At 36.3% G+C, this 19,197-nt stretch overlaps 1 protein-coding gene across 2 annotated transcripts in view; it reads right to left on the bottom strand.

The window, feature by feature from the left end:
- The window catches only part of DIAPH3 (diaphanous related formin 3), a 503,028-nt gene that overhangs the window by 423,581 nt on the left and 60,250 nt on the right, over window positions 1–19,197 (bottom strand). For both annotated transcript variants that reach the window (XM_017538779.2, XM_017538781.2), the window contains one exon: window positions 1,954–2,058. In XM_017538779.2, coding sequence (XP_017394268.1) covers window positions 1,954–2,058 — 105 coding nt within the window. The remainder of the gene's footprint in view (window positions 1–1,953; window positions 2,059–19,197) is intronic.

The raw sequence follows: 19,197 nt of genomic DNA, 5'->3' as shown, positions 1-19,197 counted from the left end.
TTTCTCTATATTTTAAATTATGGTATAATGATGAAAACAATAACAAGAACAATAAACAAATTACAAAGAAAAACGATTGCTACCACCACCACTACCACAAGAGGCAATCATCAGCTATAAAATATGTTGTGTTCAAGAACAGAAAATCAAACACCACATGTTCTCACTCATAGGTGGGTGTTGAACAATGAGAACACATGGACACAGGGATGGGAGCATCACACACTAGGGTCTGCGGAGGGGAACTAGCGGAGGGAAAGCAGGGGGTGGGGAGTTGGGGAGGTATAACATGGGGAGAAATGCCAGATATAGTTGATGGGGAGGAAGGCAGCAAACCACATTGCCATGTATATACCTATGCAGCAATCCTGCATGTTCTTCACATGTACCCCAAAACATAAAATGCAATAAAATCTATATATAAAATACATATATATGTTGTATTCTAATCATAGAATAAACAATTTAATCTTGTTTTTATTATTATTATTATTATTTCAGAGACAAGGTCTCACTATGTTACCCAGGCTGGAGTACAGTGATGTGACAGAAGCTCACTGCAGCCTCAAACTCCTGGGTTCAAGCAATCCTCCCACCTCAGCCTCTCGAGTCGCCAGGACTACAGGTTTTCATCACTACATCCAGCTAATTTCTTTTTTTGGTCAAGACAAAGTCTCACTATGTTGTCCAGGCTGCTCTCAAACTCCTGCCTCAAGAGATCCTCCCACCTTGACCTCTCAAATCACCATGCCTAGCCGATTTAACTCTGATAAGTACACTATATAGGTATTCCCATTTTATGGATAAGGAAATTGCTAATCAAAGATGTAAAATAAGATTTCCAAAGCCAAGCAGAGATACATAAGCAGATCCAAAACACCAGAGCTCTGACTCTTAAACCCCCAATACCAATTTGTGATATATAAATATCATTAAAGGACAAAGGCAATTAGTATCAATATCATAGTAGCAGGATACAGAGCCCATCTATATAAAGAACTAAAAAAAGCACAGTACTGACAGTGGTTTCTACACCTGAAGAGCAGGCTGCCAGAACATGAGACATGTTTAAAAATTAAACATCACTTGAGTCTTTCTTTCAAAAGAAATATCTCCAGAGTCACTGACTGGTCTAGCAGATAAATGGAGTTAAAGTATAAATAACTTATGTTCTTGCAACCTGAACTTAGGTTAAAATACACAAGGAAAAATAGTGAGTTAAGCTAGTTTTTCCTAATCCAATTCTGTTGTAAACTGAGCCAAAATCATTTCCTACTGTCTTTCTACTGATTGCCTCTTCATTGGCTTCCATTTTATATTTTTCATCCAATCCATTTATTCACAATTTGTATATGACTAGTCAAGCTCATTTGTTGTTCCATGAAATAAATGCAATTGATTGTGTGTGCCAGTCATGGTTTCTTAGACATTTAGTCATTACTTCCACCCACATATTTCACGTTTCTCTAGAAAACTGGCAGCCATGCAGAGGCCTAATGCTCCTTTCAATATCAACATTTATAATTTGTTACAAGATAATTTTATTCATAGGGAGACTCACATTAAAGATACACTTCTAAGCCATTATGCGCCCTGATGTAGATAGAGTAAAATCGTACTCACTTTTCTATAATATAAACATCGCTCTGATTTATAAGTGACATTAAAAAATCAATAAATATATTAATTCACTAACAAGGAAAGGTGACAGAGTAGACCCCCCAAGTGTTTCTTAGCAATATAACAGGCTAAAAAACACAAGCAACTTAAAAGTTTTAAGATGAGAAATATTTTTAATTTAAACAAATGTATAATACTTGTGCCCTTAATTATGCATTCAAAAGCCCTCTGATTACAGCTGCCCACAAACTTAAGTACTTCATTAGACAAATGTGTTGTTTTCCATACCGAAACATGTTCAGCAGTATTTTTCAACTTGACAGTTTTACTTACTGTCTTAGAAGCAGTATTAATGTACTGCATCACCATTTCTTTTTTGATACTGAAGTCCTTTTCCCGCAATGGTGCCTTTTTATCTTCATTTAAATTCATATCTTCCTGGAAAACACAATTAAAATGCCTCATTTTAGAATCTAAGGAGAGCAGCAATTTTACATGCACTACGAATGGAAAAATCAATAATTTGTGACTAAAGCAGCATTAATTGTTTTGGAATAATTTATGTGTAGTTCAGCCTGAAGGAAGGAAAGAGAAAACAGCTGGAGAGAGAGAGAGAAGAAAGTATTCCAGATCATTTTAACAGGTAAAACACTTACCAAAAGAACCTTTAAAATTCACAGCAGGCAAATAAAATTATATTCACATCACTATAGATAATTAGACAGTTGCAGATTTCTGCCATTCATAAGGTCATTAGGATTCACAATTTCAATATATTTATTTATTTTTACAACAGCTGCACCTGAAGCTATCTTGCACTGCTTTGAAAGAGCTGCTCTTTGTGTCATAAAAATTAAAAACTAAATAAACCAACCAATTTTCAGATTCTGATACACAAAAACACATATCAAATATCCATTACTGATTCCAGCAAAAGGCAAAGCATTTTATAGTTTTGTCTTTTCCCTACTCGTATAAAAAAATGTTAACTAGTTAATTTATTGAATGTTCATATCACATAAAAGTTATAAAAATAGCCACCACCTAAAATCTAACATTGCTCAACAGCACCAAACAAAATAACGGTTTAAGTATCTAAGATCTTGCTACCGGCTTAATTTTGACTAAAAATTCAAGTCAGGTATATATTCACATAAATATATGAATTGCTCTTAATTAAGGTGCTGAAATAAGAGGCTGTTCTGGCAAAGGAAACGGTGCTTGAGGTAAGACAGAAATGGCTAAAGAAGAAGGGCAGCTCAAATGAATTTTCTTCTGAACTTAGCCCTAAGTCATTTGTGGTATGCAATGTGAAATACCTGAATGTATATAAACTCCGTATCTACTCAGAATAGATCCATAAAATTCAGGACTTTGGATCACTGATGCAGTCTAGCAAGTCAAATTTCTTCCAGATTTTATAAGGGTGCTACATTCATCAAATGCTGTAGTTTATGCCTTCAGCTGACTCAATTCTTGGCTACCAAACCCTTCAAGCAATTAAAAGTCAAAATTTCCTTCATTTTACCTTGATAGAAATATTTAAGATCTTAGAAGCTGTTCCATTTGACTCTACAATAAAAGGTAGTAATTAGTAATGTCACTTTTGCTGTTCTAGTTAGAAACACCCTGTTATGTGAATAATGGTTTGGTTTGCTTTGTTTTGTTTTTTTTCTCTAAGCTAGTGAGAGAAGGCTCGATAGGACTTAACACCATATAGGAAGCATTTTGGAAATTTTGGAAACTTCTGTAAGCCTGTTTGTTAGTTGTCACAATAACTGAGGTGGTGCTAGCAGCATTTACAGGGGTAGCATCACAGTTTAACCTGTATAGTAAAAACTACCTGTGCCCCGTAAAGAGATTCACATACACAAAAAAGACAGAGAGAAAGAATCATCCTTAACTAAGCCTAGACTTTAATTCAATGGAACTGTTCTAGGACAAATGAGCTCCAAATCCTGGGCTTAGCCCAGGAGGGCTCTTGGCTTCATCACAGAAAGAATTCAAAGGCAAGACGGTGGTATTACACAGCAACCTTTCATTGAATGGTGCTGTTCCATGCAGAACAGGGCTAACTCAGGCAGTGTGCACAGTCAGAAATGTATGTGCTCTTGGCAATTGTAATTATACTCACTTAAACCCACTTCGCTGTATGCAGATTAGGGGGTAGGTCAATGTAAATTAAGGAGTGGGTTATTTAGAATTTTCTAGGAAAGGGGTGGTAACTTCTGGGCCATTGCCATGGCATTTGTAAATTACTATGGTGCGGATGGGAGTGTCTTATGCTAATGAGTAACGAGGGCTGCTAGGGATTGCTTTTGTCCCATCTGCCAGTTTTTTTGTTTGTTTGTTTTGTTTTTTAATGCTGTCTGGACCAGTTTCTGTTCTGATCAGCAAGGTTGAGACTAAAAAATAAGTTCTGCCATCTCCTATTCCAGAAATAGATGTAAAATGTAAAATTATTACATATTAAATACTTTGTATTGCATGCTTTTACTTTATATTGAACTTTCCAAAAATCAAACTATTCTGTAAATTATAGTTACACTGTGCTTTCTTTAAGTTTTACCAATAGTTATGCTTCATTCCTGAAATGTAGGTGTCCCAGGGAAATACTGTTGGTGGTATTTGAATCCCCAAAACAGTACAGCTCTATCAATCTGCCACTGCTGTACTCACAGAGGTATGAAGCAGAGGTTCAAGTGTGTGAATTTACACTTGATCTTAGCCAAAGGCCGAGAAGCGATGTGTGTGAATTTACTATACCTTCTTGAGTGGTCATGGCCAGTTGTTTAAACTGAAATATATATTTTATTATAGAGTACAAAAAGACATTGATTTTCTTAATTTATGAACATAGGTAACATTATCTGTAACGAATTTCACAGGAAAAAAGACAGTTAGGGGATAACTGTTATAAAAGGTGGGGGAACCTGAGAGCACTGGGAAATTCTGTTTTAAATTATTCACTTTATTTTCAGTGTAATTGCCAAACATTATCCAGTCTCTTCAGTAAATTAAAATACTTAATAGATACAGAATACCAAAAAACAGAAAGCCCTTTAGTTATGGCTGAAATTGAAATACAATTTCAAGGTGAATAGTAGAAGGAATTTTTTTTTTAAGTCCTCTGCTTTCTTTTTGGAAAGACATCTTCGTGATAACACGAGTTCATACACAAAAGTGGTTGTAATGGTTAATTTGGGGGGTTGGTTACTTTTAGGTGTGATGGTTAATTTTAGACTAGTCTTCTGGCTTAAAGGATACCCAGATGGCTGGCAAGGCATTATCTCTAGGTATGTCTTTCAGAATAGATTGGTACTTGAATCAGTGTACTGGGTAAGGAAGATCTGCCCTCAGTGTGGGCAGGCACCATCTTATCAGCTGAGAGCTTGGATAAAATGAAAAGGTAGATGAAAGGCTAAGTCTCACTCTCTCTCTTCTGGAACTGCAACAACCTTCTTCTGCCCTTGGACATCAGAACTCCAGGTTCTTCAGGCTCTGGACCCTGGAACTTGCACCAGTGGCACCCTCCCTGGAGTTTTCAGGCCTTAGTCCACCTCGGCCTCCAACTGAGTTACAGCAACAGCTTCCCTGGTTTTGAAAACTTTGGACCTGAACTGAGCCACACTACTGACTTTCCTGATTCTCCAGCTTGCAGGCAGCATACTGTAGGACTTCTCACCCTTCATAATCATGTGAGACGGGTCTCCTAATAAATCCCCTCTCATACAGACAGGCAGACAGGCAGACAGGCAGACATCCTATTGGTTCTGTTTGTCCTGGAGAACTCTGACTAGTAGAGTGATACATCTGGAATTAAAGGAGACACCCAAAGTTCTCCCTGCTGCTTTCTCTGGTTTATCCTGCCTCTTTTGCCTAAATATGGTACTCACCTTCTTGACAAAAGTAATGATGACAGTCCTAGTGTAAAAAACAAAAAGGAGGTAAATAATACTTGCTCTAATACAGATGTTGTCCCATGAAAATCTCACAGTTAAATTTGAACCCCAGTGTTGGAAGTAGGGCCTAGTGGGAGGTGTCTGGGTCATGAGTACAGGTCCTTCATGAATAGATTAGTGACCTTTCTGGGGTAGAAGTGAGTTCTTGCCCTATTAATTTCCATGAGAGCAGGCTGTTAATAAGAGCCTGGCACATCCCTACCGCCTTCTCTCTTGCCTCCTTTCTCGCCATGTGATCTTTGCACCCCCAGCTGCTCCTTGCCTTTCATCACGGGTGGAAGCTCCCTGAGGCCCTCACCATGCTGGTCCCATGCTTCTTATACAGCCAGCAGAACTGAAAGCCAAATAAAGCTCTTTTTTAAATTACCCAGCCTCAGGTATTCCTAATGGCAACACAAAATGGACTAAGACAATGCTACAAAAAGATTGGAATCAGTTACATAACCCACTAAACCTTTGTGAGATACCCACTAGGCATGTAACTTCATCTAACAGGTCATTTTCCAAATGTCCAGGAGGAAATGGCATTTGAAAGAATTAGAAAAGCTCTGCCATTTAAAAAGAGAGAAAGAGATAATAAGGAGGCAGTAGAGAGAAAAAAATAAGCATGAAAGCATGAGGGGTACAGTATTTTTAGAATATACTTTCAATTTCTATTTATGGAAAACAAGGCTGAAAGAAAAAAATCCCATGAGGCAGTAGCACTTAACTTCTGGGAGTAACAAAGTCCTTGGAAATTTTACTGGGAGCTTTTTTCCCTAAAAATCACATATCCGTATTTTATGTTGAAATTCCAGAAGGGTTAAGCATCTCCCAAGGCTATCTAAGAAAATGGAGTTGGGAAAGGTCAGTGGGAGAAAACTGAGCAAGCCATCAGTTTTTTTATGTTTCTTAGTTTATATTTCCTCAAAATTATCATGTTGTATTTCCATTATCTATGGTCATGTTCCCTTAAAAGCAGAGCCTGAAACAGGGATTCAGGTGCAAGTGCGGCTGCTTTCAGGATAAAGAGAGTAAAGGAAGTAAGACAGAAGAGGAAAAAAAAGACATACTGAAGGTGGCCTCTGGTGGATTCTCACTTCAACCTGAAATGCACCACAGTCAGGATGACCTGGAAGCAGAAACCAGCCTCAACAACCTCAAGTTAGTCATTAGCTGCAGAATCCTAGTTTTGATGGGGGCAAATCTCTGGAGAAAGGGGCATCTATAAGCCATTAGAAGCCAACACTCACCACCTGGGGCCTGGGTGCACCAGCCTGGTAAAAAGGGGCTGGGAGGGGGTACCAACAGTACCCACTATGCCATTTGAAAATAATTCGCTGGATATTAAAATAAGACTTCTTTCAAATAGAACTGAATAAATGTAGAAACACACAGAGATGGCCTAAAAAAAAAGAGCAATATAAACTATTGTGTAATAACTGATCAATTGATCCTTCTATTCAAACACAGGTCAATAAAACATGCTGTTTTACTGTGCTACCACACTGCCTAGGTACAAAATGACACTGTAGACAGACTTTAAAACAGCTCTAAAATGGCGGTTTTACCTCAATATATCAGTATGTTGATATATGTATGTATCTCATTAAATGTCGATTATAGGTAAAATACTTAACAGGAAATATAAAAATAAATAAATACATAAGGCTCAGTAAGTAATTTGAAAAAGGTTAAAATTTCCATGGATATATGAAATAAATCTCTACCCTTTAAATGGAAAAATTTATCAACTGGCTATTGGGCTGAATATATGTCGTTCAAAAAAATTATTTGATAAGTCACCTGTTCAAAATTTTAATATCTGTCTGAAGAGCATATTATTGTTTTTGATGTTAAAGTTCTGTTAATATGTTAACAATATGCATTATGAATTATCTCATTTATAGTAGTCCTTAATATACAGATGCTCAACTTACAATGGGGTTATGTCCCAAAAAAGCCATTAAAAATTGAAATACAGAAATGCATTTAATACATCTAACATACTGCATGTCACAGCTCAGCCTAGCCTCCCTTAAACATGCTCAGAACACTTGCATTGGCCTACAGTTGAGCAAAATCATCTAGCACAAATGCTATTTTATAATAACATTTTGTATACACAGATGCACATTTTGTAGACATAGTGGGATGCCAAAACACAAAGCACAATATCCAAAAATTGCTGGGGACCCAGTACAGGTGGCTGTTCAGCCTCATGATTGCATGGCTGACGGGGGGAGTTGCAGCTCTCGGTTTCTGCCCCGCATCACAACAGAGTGTCAAACTGCATATTGCTAGCACAGAAAATGAATAAAATTCAAAATTTGAAGTACAGTCTCTATGCAATGCATGTTGCTTTCTTACCACTGTAAAGTCGAAAATCATTCCATCAAACTGCTATATGTTGGAGACCACCTGTACATGTGTAGACACAGTTTTGCCAGGGAAAACTGGGAGTTGCAACATCAAAAAAAATAGTTTTCCTTTGGCCAATTACTTTCTAATTAAAATCTATACCTAAATGGAATCACTGTGCTGTTTTACTGTGCTAATCTGACTGGCACTAGGAATATATTTCAGAAGTACAATACTTGAAAAACTTTTTTTTCTTCATTCAATACATAGAAACACAGCTATGCCATCCAAAAAGACCAGAATTTAAAAGACCAAATTAACATGGTACCAGAAAGTTAAAAAAAAAAGTACTCCACAAGGAAGAAAGAAAGAAAATATGTCAAAAGGACATGAGCCAAACTGCAAAAGCTATAAATGGTCAAAACTGGAACAATCTGAAAAATAAAATGATAGAATTAGATTATAACCTAAAAAGCAAAAAAAATTAAAGAGATGCTTTCAGACCATGCGGATATCCTGTTTCTCCTTAATTGTAAAGGAAAAAAATAGTAAATTTACAAGGGCGGAAGGTAACAGATGCCACCTTAAGAAAGTTGTCCAGGCTAACACCACCAATAATAGGACATATTGATATTTCATATCTCCAGCTATGATATAATGAGAAGGGTGATCACGTCTGTAGTATTCATCTCAAACCTTAATCTAATCACAAAAATAAAAAAGTCAGACAAACCCAAATTGAGAGAACTCTACACAATAAGTAACCATAATTCTTCAAAAGAATCAAGGTCATAAAAGATAAGGAACCGTCATTGACTAGACGAGGCATGACAAACAGATGCAAGATGTGATCCTGGATTTGATCCTGGAAGGGAAAAAAAAGTGACATTTGTGGGAAAACTGACAAAATCTGAAGAAAGTCTGTAGTTTAGTCAATAACATTGTCTCAGTATTCAATTTTTAGCTTTAATAATTGTACGAATGTTAAATAAGATGTTAACACTGGGGTAGTTGAGTGAAAAGTATACAAGAATTCTCTATACTATTTTTGCAGTTCTTCTATAAGTCTAAAGTTATTTTAAAAGATTAAATTGAAGTATTTTAATAGCAGAATTTTTTATAAACGATTTGGGGTAAAAAAAGAAAACCAACATCATAATTTTTTAAAAAATAAGAAGAAAAAGGAGATTTTTTTTTTAACCTCCCCTAAATAAAAGGAATAGGTCTGCAGACTATTTGGCTGTAGTAAATACACACTGAAGTGAAGGAGGAAAGGGGACTAAAGAAACTGCAATCAAGACAAATCCAAGGGTCCTGAGAGGAAGGGTTAAGTAAGTCAGACACAAGTAACACAATTCCATTCAAAACCCAAACTTCCCCAACTGTTTACATATCCAATTTTCATTCTAAACCTGTTCTATGAACTGACCTTCTCACCCATTCTCACAGAACCATTTTACAAAGACCTCTAGGTATTCCTGTAATCTTAAATGATGGTCAAATTCTTGAGCCAGGCAGTGTGCTAAACATTTATAAGCTTTACTTAACTAACCCTCACTAATTTGAGGTATGTCCTCTTTATTGAGGAGAGAGCTGAGATTCAGGAAAATTCTGCAAGTTGACCATGGTTCTTTAACTTAGACTTGAACTCTGTTCTATCTTATCTTCCTCATTCTTTTCATATGATTTATCTCTATTAGCATCTAAAATTCCTTTTCCTTGGGGCTAGTACCATCTGACTGAACACTTCCACTGCCATCAACTTGGGTTGATTCCTCTGACACTCCATACCTTACTATCACCCACAATGGCCCTAGAGCCAGCTTGTCCAACTTGCAGCCCAGGACAGCTTTGAATGTGGCCCAACACTTTCTTAAAATATTATGAGATTTTGTGATTTTTTTTAAAGCTCATCAGCTATTGTGTTAGTGTATTTTAGGTGTGGCCCAAGACAACTATTCTTCCAATGTGGCCTAGGGAAGCCAAAAGATTGAGCACGCCTGCCCTAGAGTGTCCTTGGCTTCCTTGCCAATGCAACCTTCACTTCCACTGTCCACAGCTACAGTCCTCGTGACCACACCGGACCTTTTCATTATCTAAAACCCGCTCCACCACAGGCATCATCAGAATCTCTATAATTGAGGATCTTCCATCTTGTAACTTCTCCCACACCCAGACCACCTTTTTCTTGGCCCCAACGAAGGCCTCCACTTTCTTGACCATTCTAATGTCTTCCAATGAAGGCCAACTGTTGATTCATCAATTCTCACAACATTTATAGTAAATCCTACTAGTCTCTTTTCATATTTCATATGGTACTTATTTCAAACCTTGGCTATTTTCCGGGAACTATGAAACTACTACTTTTGCCTATCACTCTCAGTAAGTAAATTTCAATTCCATCTATGAAAAGAAAGCTACAATTCCATTTCCTGCTGTTTTACCACTTTATTTACACACTAATATCTTTCCCTACCCAACTACTGCATCTATCCAAAGACATTCCTGTTCATTTATGCTCAAGATCCCCTTTCCTCCCACCTCCAGAAAGGGTATTACACATCTATTATCCTCTTCTATTTTATTTCACTAAATTCTCTCCGTTGGTTCAGTATCAATATATAAGCAAGCTAATCTTTAATCAATTAAAATTAAACAAAAAAACTTCCCGCAGGGCGCGGTGGCTCATGCGAATTACAAAGTGCTGTAATTCCAGCACTTTGGGAGGCCGAGGTGGGTGGATCACGAGGTCAAGAGATCGAGACCATCCTGGTCAACATGGTGAAACCCCGTCTCTACTAACAATACAAAAAATTAGCTGGGCATGGTGGCGCGTGCCTGTAATCCCAGCTACTCAGGAGGCTGAGGCAGGAGAATTGCCTGAACCCAGGAGGCGGAGGTTGCGGTGGGCCGAGATCACGCCATTGCACTCCAGCCTGGGTAACAAGAGTGAAACTCCATCTCAAAAAAAGAAAAAAAAGAAAAAAAAAAAAAACTTCCCTCAACTCTGGCTCTTTATATGTAACTCTCTTTCTCCCTCATGATAACATTTAAAAGAAATGTTTCTATACTTGATGCCTTTTTCATAGTGCATGGAACATGATGGTCACTTTTTAAATATTTACTAAATAAAGAAGATATCAGAAAAGTTCTCAAATAGAGTTCGCTCATCCTATTTTAGGAAAAACATATGAGATGTAGGTAATCTTCTGGGAGATAGAACTGAAGCTGGAGATGATACAGCCCTAGACTAGAACACTGAGCAATTGCTGCTCCTAAGAAGATTCTCAAGAATCTTCAGATAACAGTAATGGGAATGAGTTCCAACTCCAGGGGTAGAAATCTTCAGGTCATGACACTGACACAGAGATGGCCAAGCTAAAATCCATCATTTTTCAGGAACACTAGCAGAGCCACACTAAACCTCAATGACCTAGAACAGAGTCAATATAATGACTGACCCCTGCCAAGAAGTACCTAGTTGAGGAATGAATGGGACCAAGGTCCCTTCCAGATTTCACTTCACCATCTCTTCCAAACTTCCAAACTTATGACCTTGTGTGGTGCTGTGTCCACCCAGAATGAAAGGATAGACCTATTTTGTAATTTGCACAAGGACCAAATTTGTAATTTGCACAAGTGGTGGCCCTGACCTGGAAACCAGGTTAAGCAAGCAACTTTTAAAAAGACACTCCAAAGAGTCTTCCTACAGGTTGCATGGGGCCAGAAGTTGCCACACACCAGCAAACTGCCAGTTTGCTACTGTTTTTAGGGACCCTTACTCCCTACTGGACTGTTTTTTTTAATGGTACAAAATAAATATTATCCACATTTTCTTTGGCAAAACTGAAGGGGCGAAGGATATAACTTAATACCTGTGCACACACATGCAACTAGTTGAAGCGCTAAGGTGCAATCAAGCAGATCTATTCTCAAATCAATTCTATTTGAGAACTTTTCTGATTTCTTTATTTAGTAAATATTTAAAAAGTGACAATCATGTCCCATGCACTATGAAAGAGGCATCAAGTATAGAAAAATTTCTTTTAAATGTTATCATGAGGGAGAAAGAGAGAGTTACATATATATAAAGAGCCAGAGTTGAGGGAAGTTTTTTTGTTTAATTTTAAGCAGAGAACAGCAATGAGAGAGTGGACATTTTTTTCAACTGAATTACACACGTTAGACTCAATATTTTCATTCATGGCTGTGGATTTTACAAGACAGCATGCTCATTAAATTTACATACATCAAGTTGAGTGGGACAGTTAACACCATGGAGAGTCAGATTAAATTTAAAATGATTGACTATTTGCAGAATTAAGTGAATACGTACAAGCAGCAAGTTGCTGAAGATGGTCAGGTGGAAGGATATTCAGCCAAAAAGGAAAAACACTACAGACAGGCAGAGCATGACTAGCATTACAAAATGGTTACAGGAAATACAGTACTATAATGGACCAAAATATTTGTATGGGCCAATAAGCATAATATTGGGAGATAAAAATTGAAAGCACTACAATAGCAAAACCAAACATTAATTCCAATTAAGTCAACAGCAATCATCAAATTTCAATATTTTTATGTTTTGTTTTAGGGGTTAAAGCCAACATAATTATTCTTGGTAGCAGTCTCTGTTTTGCTAGCATTTTATTATTAAAACCACAAACTGGTTAAGCATCTTAAGAGGTGCACAGTGATCCCCTAATTCCCTCTCTTGTGACAGAGCTCAACATCAGATAAGCACAATTTTATCCAGAGTTTTGCTAAAAGTGTTATTCCGTTCTTAACTACATTTGAATTCATCTTCGACATCACACAATATCAAATAGTCAGGCTTTTTATTACACTAAGGGTTTTACTACCATAAATGGCTTAGTGCCAAATAAAAAAATACAAGATTTCATGACCTCATTCAAGGTCATTATACACTGTCAAATAGGGCAGGCTAAATGAATCTTAGCTAGTTCTGCAATTTAATAAATTTTATTCTTAGATTGGGTTTAGACATAATTAGAAAACTAAAAGATAAATGCTACCAAGAATCTGGAACTTAGTTCTATCTTTATTACTATTTTTCTATATTCAAGATGTCTATAAATACATTGAATCTATAAAACAGCTATAAAATCTTTCACCTATCAGTTTTACTGTGTCCTTATATAAACCTTTAAATAATCATTTTTTAACATAAATGTCATTATAAAAAAGGTATATTTTTTGGTTTTACCAATAGTGGCGTTGACTTACCACTGTACTATCCAGTAGACACTGGATTCCTCAATTCTCATTAAAATTAAAAGAAAGTCTCTGGCTGCTCATTAACAGAACAGCAGCCAGAGAATGACATTTACCCAGAGATTGATAATGAACTCATAAACACTATTTTTTGGCCAAATATTCTGACTGGAGAATATGGGCAGAGTGTAAACTATCTTAATTGAAAAACACATTTCAGTTTATCCTAATGCAGTATCAAGGAACACACATACACACACACACACACACACACACACACACACAAAGAAATTTAAATATCAGTTTTCTTTCATATACTGTAAATTTCAGCAGAACAGACAAAAAGGGAGCTGAATATTCAGAATGCTGCACAACTAATTTATTTTGGAATGTAACCTTGCCAGAATTATTATGTGTATGCTTAAGCACATACGATCACAGACAACTGTTATGTAATTCTACAGATAAGAACACTTTCAGTGATGAAAAAGGGTTTTCATTCATATATTTGTTTTTCAACTTTTCTAAGTAAATTTCTTCATAAATTACATAAAGGATAAGATGGTCATTTGACTAAGATACAACTTTTATCTTAAGGCCAATTTTTCTACAGAAAATATGACTGAGAAAAGGCCTTCACAGATACACACAAATTGCCTGCACAGCTCCTAATTGGCCAAACAGCATGCTGAAATATTACCAAAACATGTACCCCTTTAAAATTTCTCCCTCTAACCATTTTATTGGTGCTACAAAATCCCACCAGGCAAAATCCAATACACCTAAATCGTTTATTTTCTCATTTATCTGGATCTAGAAGAAACAACTAAACATTGACATTATCCCCCTGACAAACACAACCCATGAATCAACTTGATAATTGCCTTGAACTACTGCACTCTCTCCCTCTTCCTCCTCTTACTTGGATTATTATTTGGATTGCTTTTAAACCACCTTTCCCTGAAATTTTCAATTTCCAGCCAATGGAGAGGGAAAAGAGTGACAAGTAATAAATCAGAACAAAGCATTCCCACAGAACCTCTCTCATTTTATCTGGTCAAGCCTTAATATACTTTTTTAGTTTGTAAGAAATAGAAAATGTTCACAATACAGAAAAGTAGACTTGTAAAGAATACTAATACTTGAAATAAACTGCTGGTAGGAATCTATAGTAGTCAATAAACACTTATGAGAATTAACACAAAGGGGTCTTTGTTGGTTTTTATTTTCACTCAGACTCCTGGTGACCCTTAAGATACTCCTTCCACATTCAACACAACAGGCATTCATTTATCTGACCAAAGTAATAGCTATTCGTAAATCTTTAACACCAAGAATTAAAGAGAATAAAGAAAGATTGTCATTAGCATGTACCCAAAGAGTGGCAACATGGAATAAGCTTAGCAAGAGAAACATTCCCACCTCTATACCAAAAGTATTAAAAGAACATGGTCACATTTGATTTTTATCGGTTCACCTGAGCTCTTCTTTTTCCCTCTGGAAAAAGGACTCTTAGATATTAAGGTTTTATACATTTGTGGTGACTAAGACAACAGACATAAATGCAGAACTAGACGAATGAACTGATGGACAAAAATCAAACCTCAGAAACAAACCCACATGTGCAAAAACTTGATCTGTAACATTAGAGATTTTACACATCATAAAAAAGAATGAACTATTCAATAAATGCTGCTAGAAAAACTATGTAGAAAGAAATTGGATCCACATCTCACATCAGACACAGAGATATATATTTCTAACAATTTTAATTGAATATCTACGAGAATAGATTAATGATGTCAAGATTGATTTCTTCAATAATATACAAAAAGCACAAGCCATAAAAAGATTGATAAATCTGAACACAAATTTTACATTTTTGTACTTCAGCTCTTCATCCGCCCTAACGAAAGTAAAAAGACAAGATTCGGACTAGGACAAGATATTTACAACACATATAAACGGAACACATGAGTATTATTCAGGCTATATGGGAAATTTTACAAATCAATATGAAAAAGATAGAAATCTCAAACAACAAAATGGGCAAAAATATAAACAGGAAATCACAGAGGAGTAGACCAAAGGGCGAATAAGCATGTGAAAAGCTGTTCAGTCACATTTGTAATCCGAAAAATATAAATTCTTTAAAGCATGAGACATCCTGTTTACATTTGTTTACTTGCAAAACATAAAAAAATCTAATACTAATGCAAACAGGGATGTTCTACAAATTAACCAGTCTGCAATCTTCCAAACTGTCAAATTCATAAAATTCATAAGGAAACATAGGAACTATTCCAGACTGAAAAAGGTTTTGAAAACATAACTGAAGGCAACATATGACTCTGAACTAGACTTTTTGCTATAAAGAGCATATTTGTACTGTTGGTAAAACTTGAATAGTGTCTGAGGTAGAAATTGATCATTGTTAACTTTCTGATTTTGCTGGTTGTATTGTGGTTATACAGAAGGAAGTCCTTACTTGTAGAAAATATAAAGTATTAGAGGATTATGGGGCATTGAATCAGAAATTTCCCATCAAATATATCAGAATAAAAAAGGTTTTATTCCATACAACTGTATTCTTATACAGAAAAAAAAATTTCTTTAATGTAAGGGAACAAACTATTGGATTCAGGGTACTGTTCACCTCAGGGAAGAAAAGAAGGTAAAAGTGGAGTTTAGAAGAATTAAACAAGGGAGTTCAATTATATCTGTGGTGGTATTTTTTATACTATGTTCTATGCTTTTTTTTGTATATTGAATACTTTATAATTAAAAAAACACTACAGAACAAAAATAGATTTCACTCTATGCTATACACTGAAAATTGTTTCAAATTCAAATATGAATGCCTTTGGTATTATCTAAATTATGTTTCCCACACTGAAAAACCAGTATATGTATTAGATATAGATAGTAGGTCATCTAAGTTCTTACTGCCAGGACATACATACTTCAAACATATGCTTACAAGACGACGATGGCATCTTAAAATTGTGCTTTCTCCTACATTACAAAAAAGCCTGATAAACATCTTCCCAATAAAAGAACAGAGCATCACTATTCATACTTAAGTACTTCGTGCAATTTTATCAGACCTTTTTTTCCCATACTTACCACAATTCTAGATAGGAAGTCCAGTATCTAAACAATTCTTGTCAGAATGATTTTGGTATCACTAGCACTCATTTAATGCCTGTTATGATAGCATGCTTATAGATGAGCTTTCTTGCATAGCTTTCATTCTCTCAACTGATATAGTGAAAATAAGAAAAGGTATGAATGCATGAAAAAAGCTATCTTCCATTCATTAGTTTAATGTTTTTGTGTTATTGGGCTGACAAGCAGGTAGAGCTAATCTCCATCTAAGTATACTGTCTAAGGTGAAGAGAAATATAGTATCCTGGAAATCTTAAGTTTGGAAGCTGCACTTAACAGACATTTGTTGGAACGATAAACCAATGGATGATACTGCATGAATTTAATCTAATGGGAAAACAGATATCTAAAAAATGAAAAGTGAAAAAAAAGAATGAATTTCACAAGGGACTCATACACAAGCAGTTCTGAGAGGCAGGTTTAAGGGGTCCTTAACTCAGAGAGAGCATGGGAAGATAATTAAAGAAGAGTAACGTCTGAACTAAGATAAAAAGTATGTATAAGGCCTGGTGTGGTAGCTCACATCTGTAATCCCAGCATTTTGGGAGACCGAGGCAAGCAGATCACTTGAAGTCAGGAGTTCAAGACCAGCCTGGCCAACATGGTAAAACCCTGTCTCTACCAAAAACACAAAAATTAGCTGCCATGGTAGCGCATGCCTGTAGTCTCAGCTCCTCAGGAGGCTGAGGCAGGGATTCCTTGAACCCAGAAAGTAGAGGTTGCAATAAGCCAAGATAATGCACCGCACTACAGCCTGGGAGACACAGCAAGACTCAGTCTCAAAAAAAAAAAACAAAACAATAAAGTATAAGAGTTCTCTCATAGTGGCATGGAGGGAGATAAAAATGGCAGAGAACACTGCAATATCCTAGATAAAAGGTCATGAAATCTTGAACTAAAGCAGGGGAGAAATAAAATTAAGAGCTAATAAGGATAGAGAAGCAAATGGATGTAACCAATGCCTTAATGAGATCAAGTATGACTCCCAGGTATGATTTCAGTGTGGACTTCTGAGACAGGAAATTAAAAGTAAAGCAGAAATTTTGGTGGGAGGGTGTGGGGGAGGAGATGTATGTGTGTTTAAGAAATATGATGAATTCACCTTCTGATGTGTTGAGGTTCAGCTTCTTGTAGAGAGCTGGATTATAACTGCTTTTCTGTAGAAGAAATAAGCTGAGAGAGCTGATTTAAAGATGTCATGGCTGGAAAAAACTAACTACTTCTAACTTATATCTATAATGTTCACCTCATTCAAAAAAACTACTTAAAGGTATCTAAGAGTTCAAGAATAATCACTAAAACGGACTTCAGAAATCTAAGTTGTAAATGCAATGATGAACACAACTATTTCACATATCTAATAGTCATACAGAAATCAATATTGGCTTTCAGCTAGAATTTCAGTGGTCGCCAAAAGACAAACGGGGGGAGGGGAGGGAGCCTTTAAGTATAACTAAAAATTCAACACCACTTTTAAGATGCACACAGAAACTAGACTATTACCCAGAGACCAAGTAAATTAATTTCCCCAGTGAAATGAGTATGAATGTTGAAGTATTACACTGTACTTCACATTCGTTAAGTAATCAAGTCAGCATAGTCTTTCAAAGGACTGTCTTGAGGAGGGAAAAGAGGTGCTCTTCAAAACAAAGTTGTCACTTCATGTAAAAATTACTAAATACCTTTGCTAATGATAAATAAGAACAATCATTTTAAAAATTGCACAATGCTAAAGCAAAGAGCCTAGATGTAAACTTTAAATGGTATAAAGCCTCTGTACCTACAAATCCTAAGAAGTTACTATGGCTGATTATTCAATGTTGCTTTCTCAAGAGAATTTTTATTAATAAAAATGTAATAAATATGTACAAGCCAAAACTAAAGCTAGTTTGAATCTAGCATTCTCCACAGACATAGAAATAGCTCTAAATTTGTCAAAAATATGGTACCCTGAGAAGCTTGAAAAATATTCTAATCCACATTTAAAGAAGGTAGCAATACCCTTCTCGGCTTCAAAAACCTTTCAGCTTCAGAATCAAGAGCAGATTTTTCCCTACAGAGTATTGTAATATACTGAAGGAATCAGTAAGGAAAAGAAAGAACCTGTTCCTTTTTTTGTTTGGCGATGGAGTTTCACTCTTGTCGCCCAGACTGGAGTGCAGGGATGAGATCTCGGCTCACTGCAACTTCTGCCTCGCAGGTTCAAGAGATTCTCCTGCCTCAGCCTCCTGAGTAGCTGGGATTACAGGCATCCACCACCAAGCCCAGCTAATCTTTGCATTTTGGGTAGAGATGGGTTTTCACCATGTTCGCCAGGCTGGTCTCGAACTCCTGACCTCAGGTAATCTGCCCGCCTCAACCTCCCGAAGTACAGGGATTACAGGCGTGAGCCACCACACCCAGCCCTGTTCTTTATTTTTTAAAAAGGCCTTAATTATAGCTATCTCAACCCTTAGCAAATTGGACAGCCCTGAGAAAACAATTTCATCTTATTCTGCTGAGTCACTCCGTGAGGGTTTTATCACAAAAATCTAATGCCTATAGGTAGACCTGCTTAAGGATGAACAAGTGGTCTGGCCTACTTATTTAAAAGGTATTCTGTAAATACTTCAAAAATGCTGATATTCATCTGTCCTCTATTAGCACTCTCCTAGCTAAGAGTAACAGAAAACTAGCATAAACTATACTCAGTTGTACTTGGTAGTGGTACTTTTAACTTGTGGAAGTAAAATGTGGCCTCCATAAATGTTTAACATCAATGGGTTACTTACTCCACTTACTCAAATGCCACCCTCAATCATGATGAAAGTTTTTAACCTAGTAGCCACAAGTGAACCATAAAAGTATCATCCTGGAATCTCATGGATGG

This window comes from Cebus imitator, unplaced genomic scaffold (assembly GCF_001604975.1).
Source record: "Cebus imitator isolate Cc_AM_T3 unplaced genomic scaffold, Cebus_imitator-1.0 Scaffold114, whole genome shotgun sequence".
Classification (NCBI taxonomy): Eukaryota; Metazoa; Chordata; class Mammalia; order Primates; family Cebidae; genus Cebus; species Cebus imitator.
Note: the sequence above shows the minus strand (reverse complement) of the source record. Positions and strands in the feature narration are given on the sequence as shown.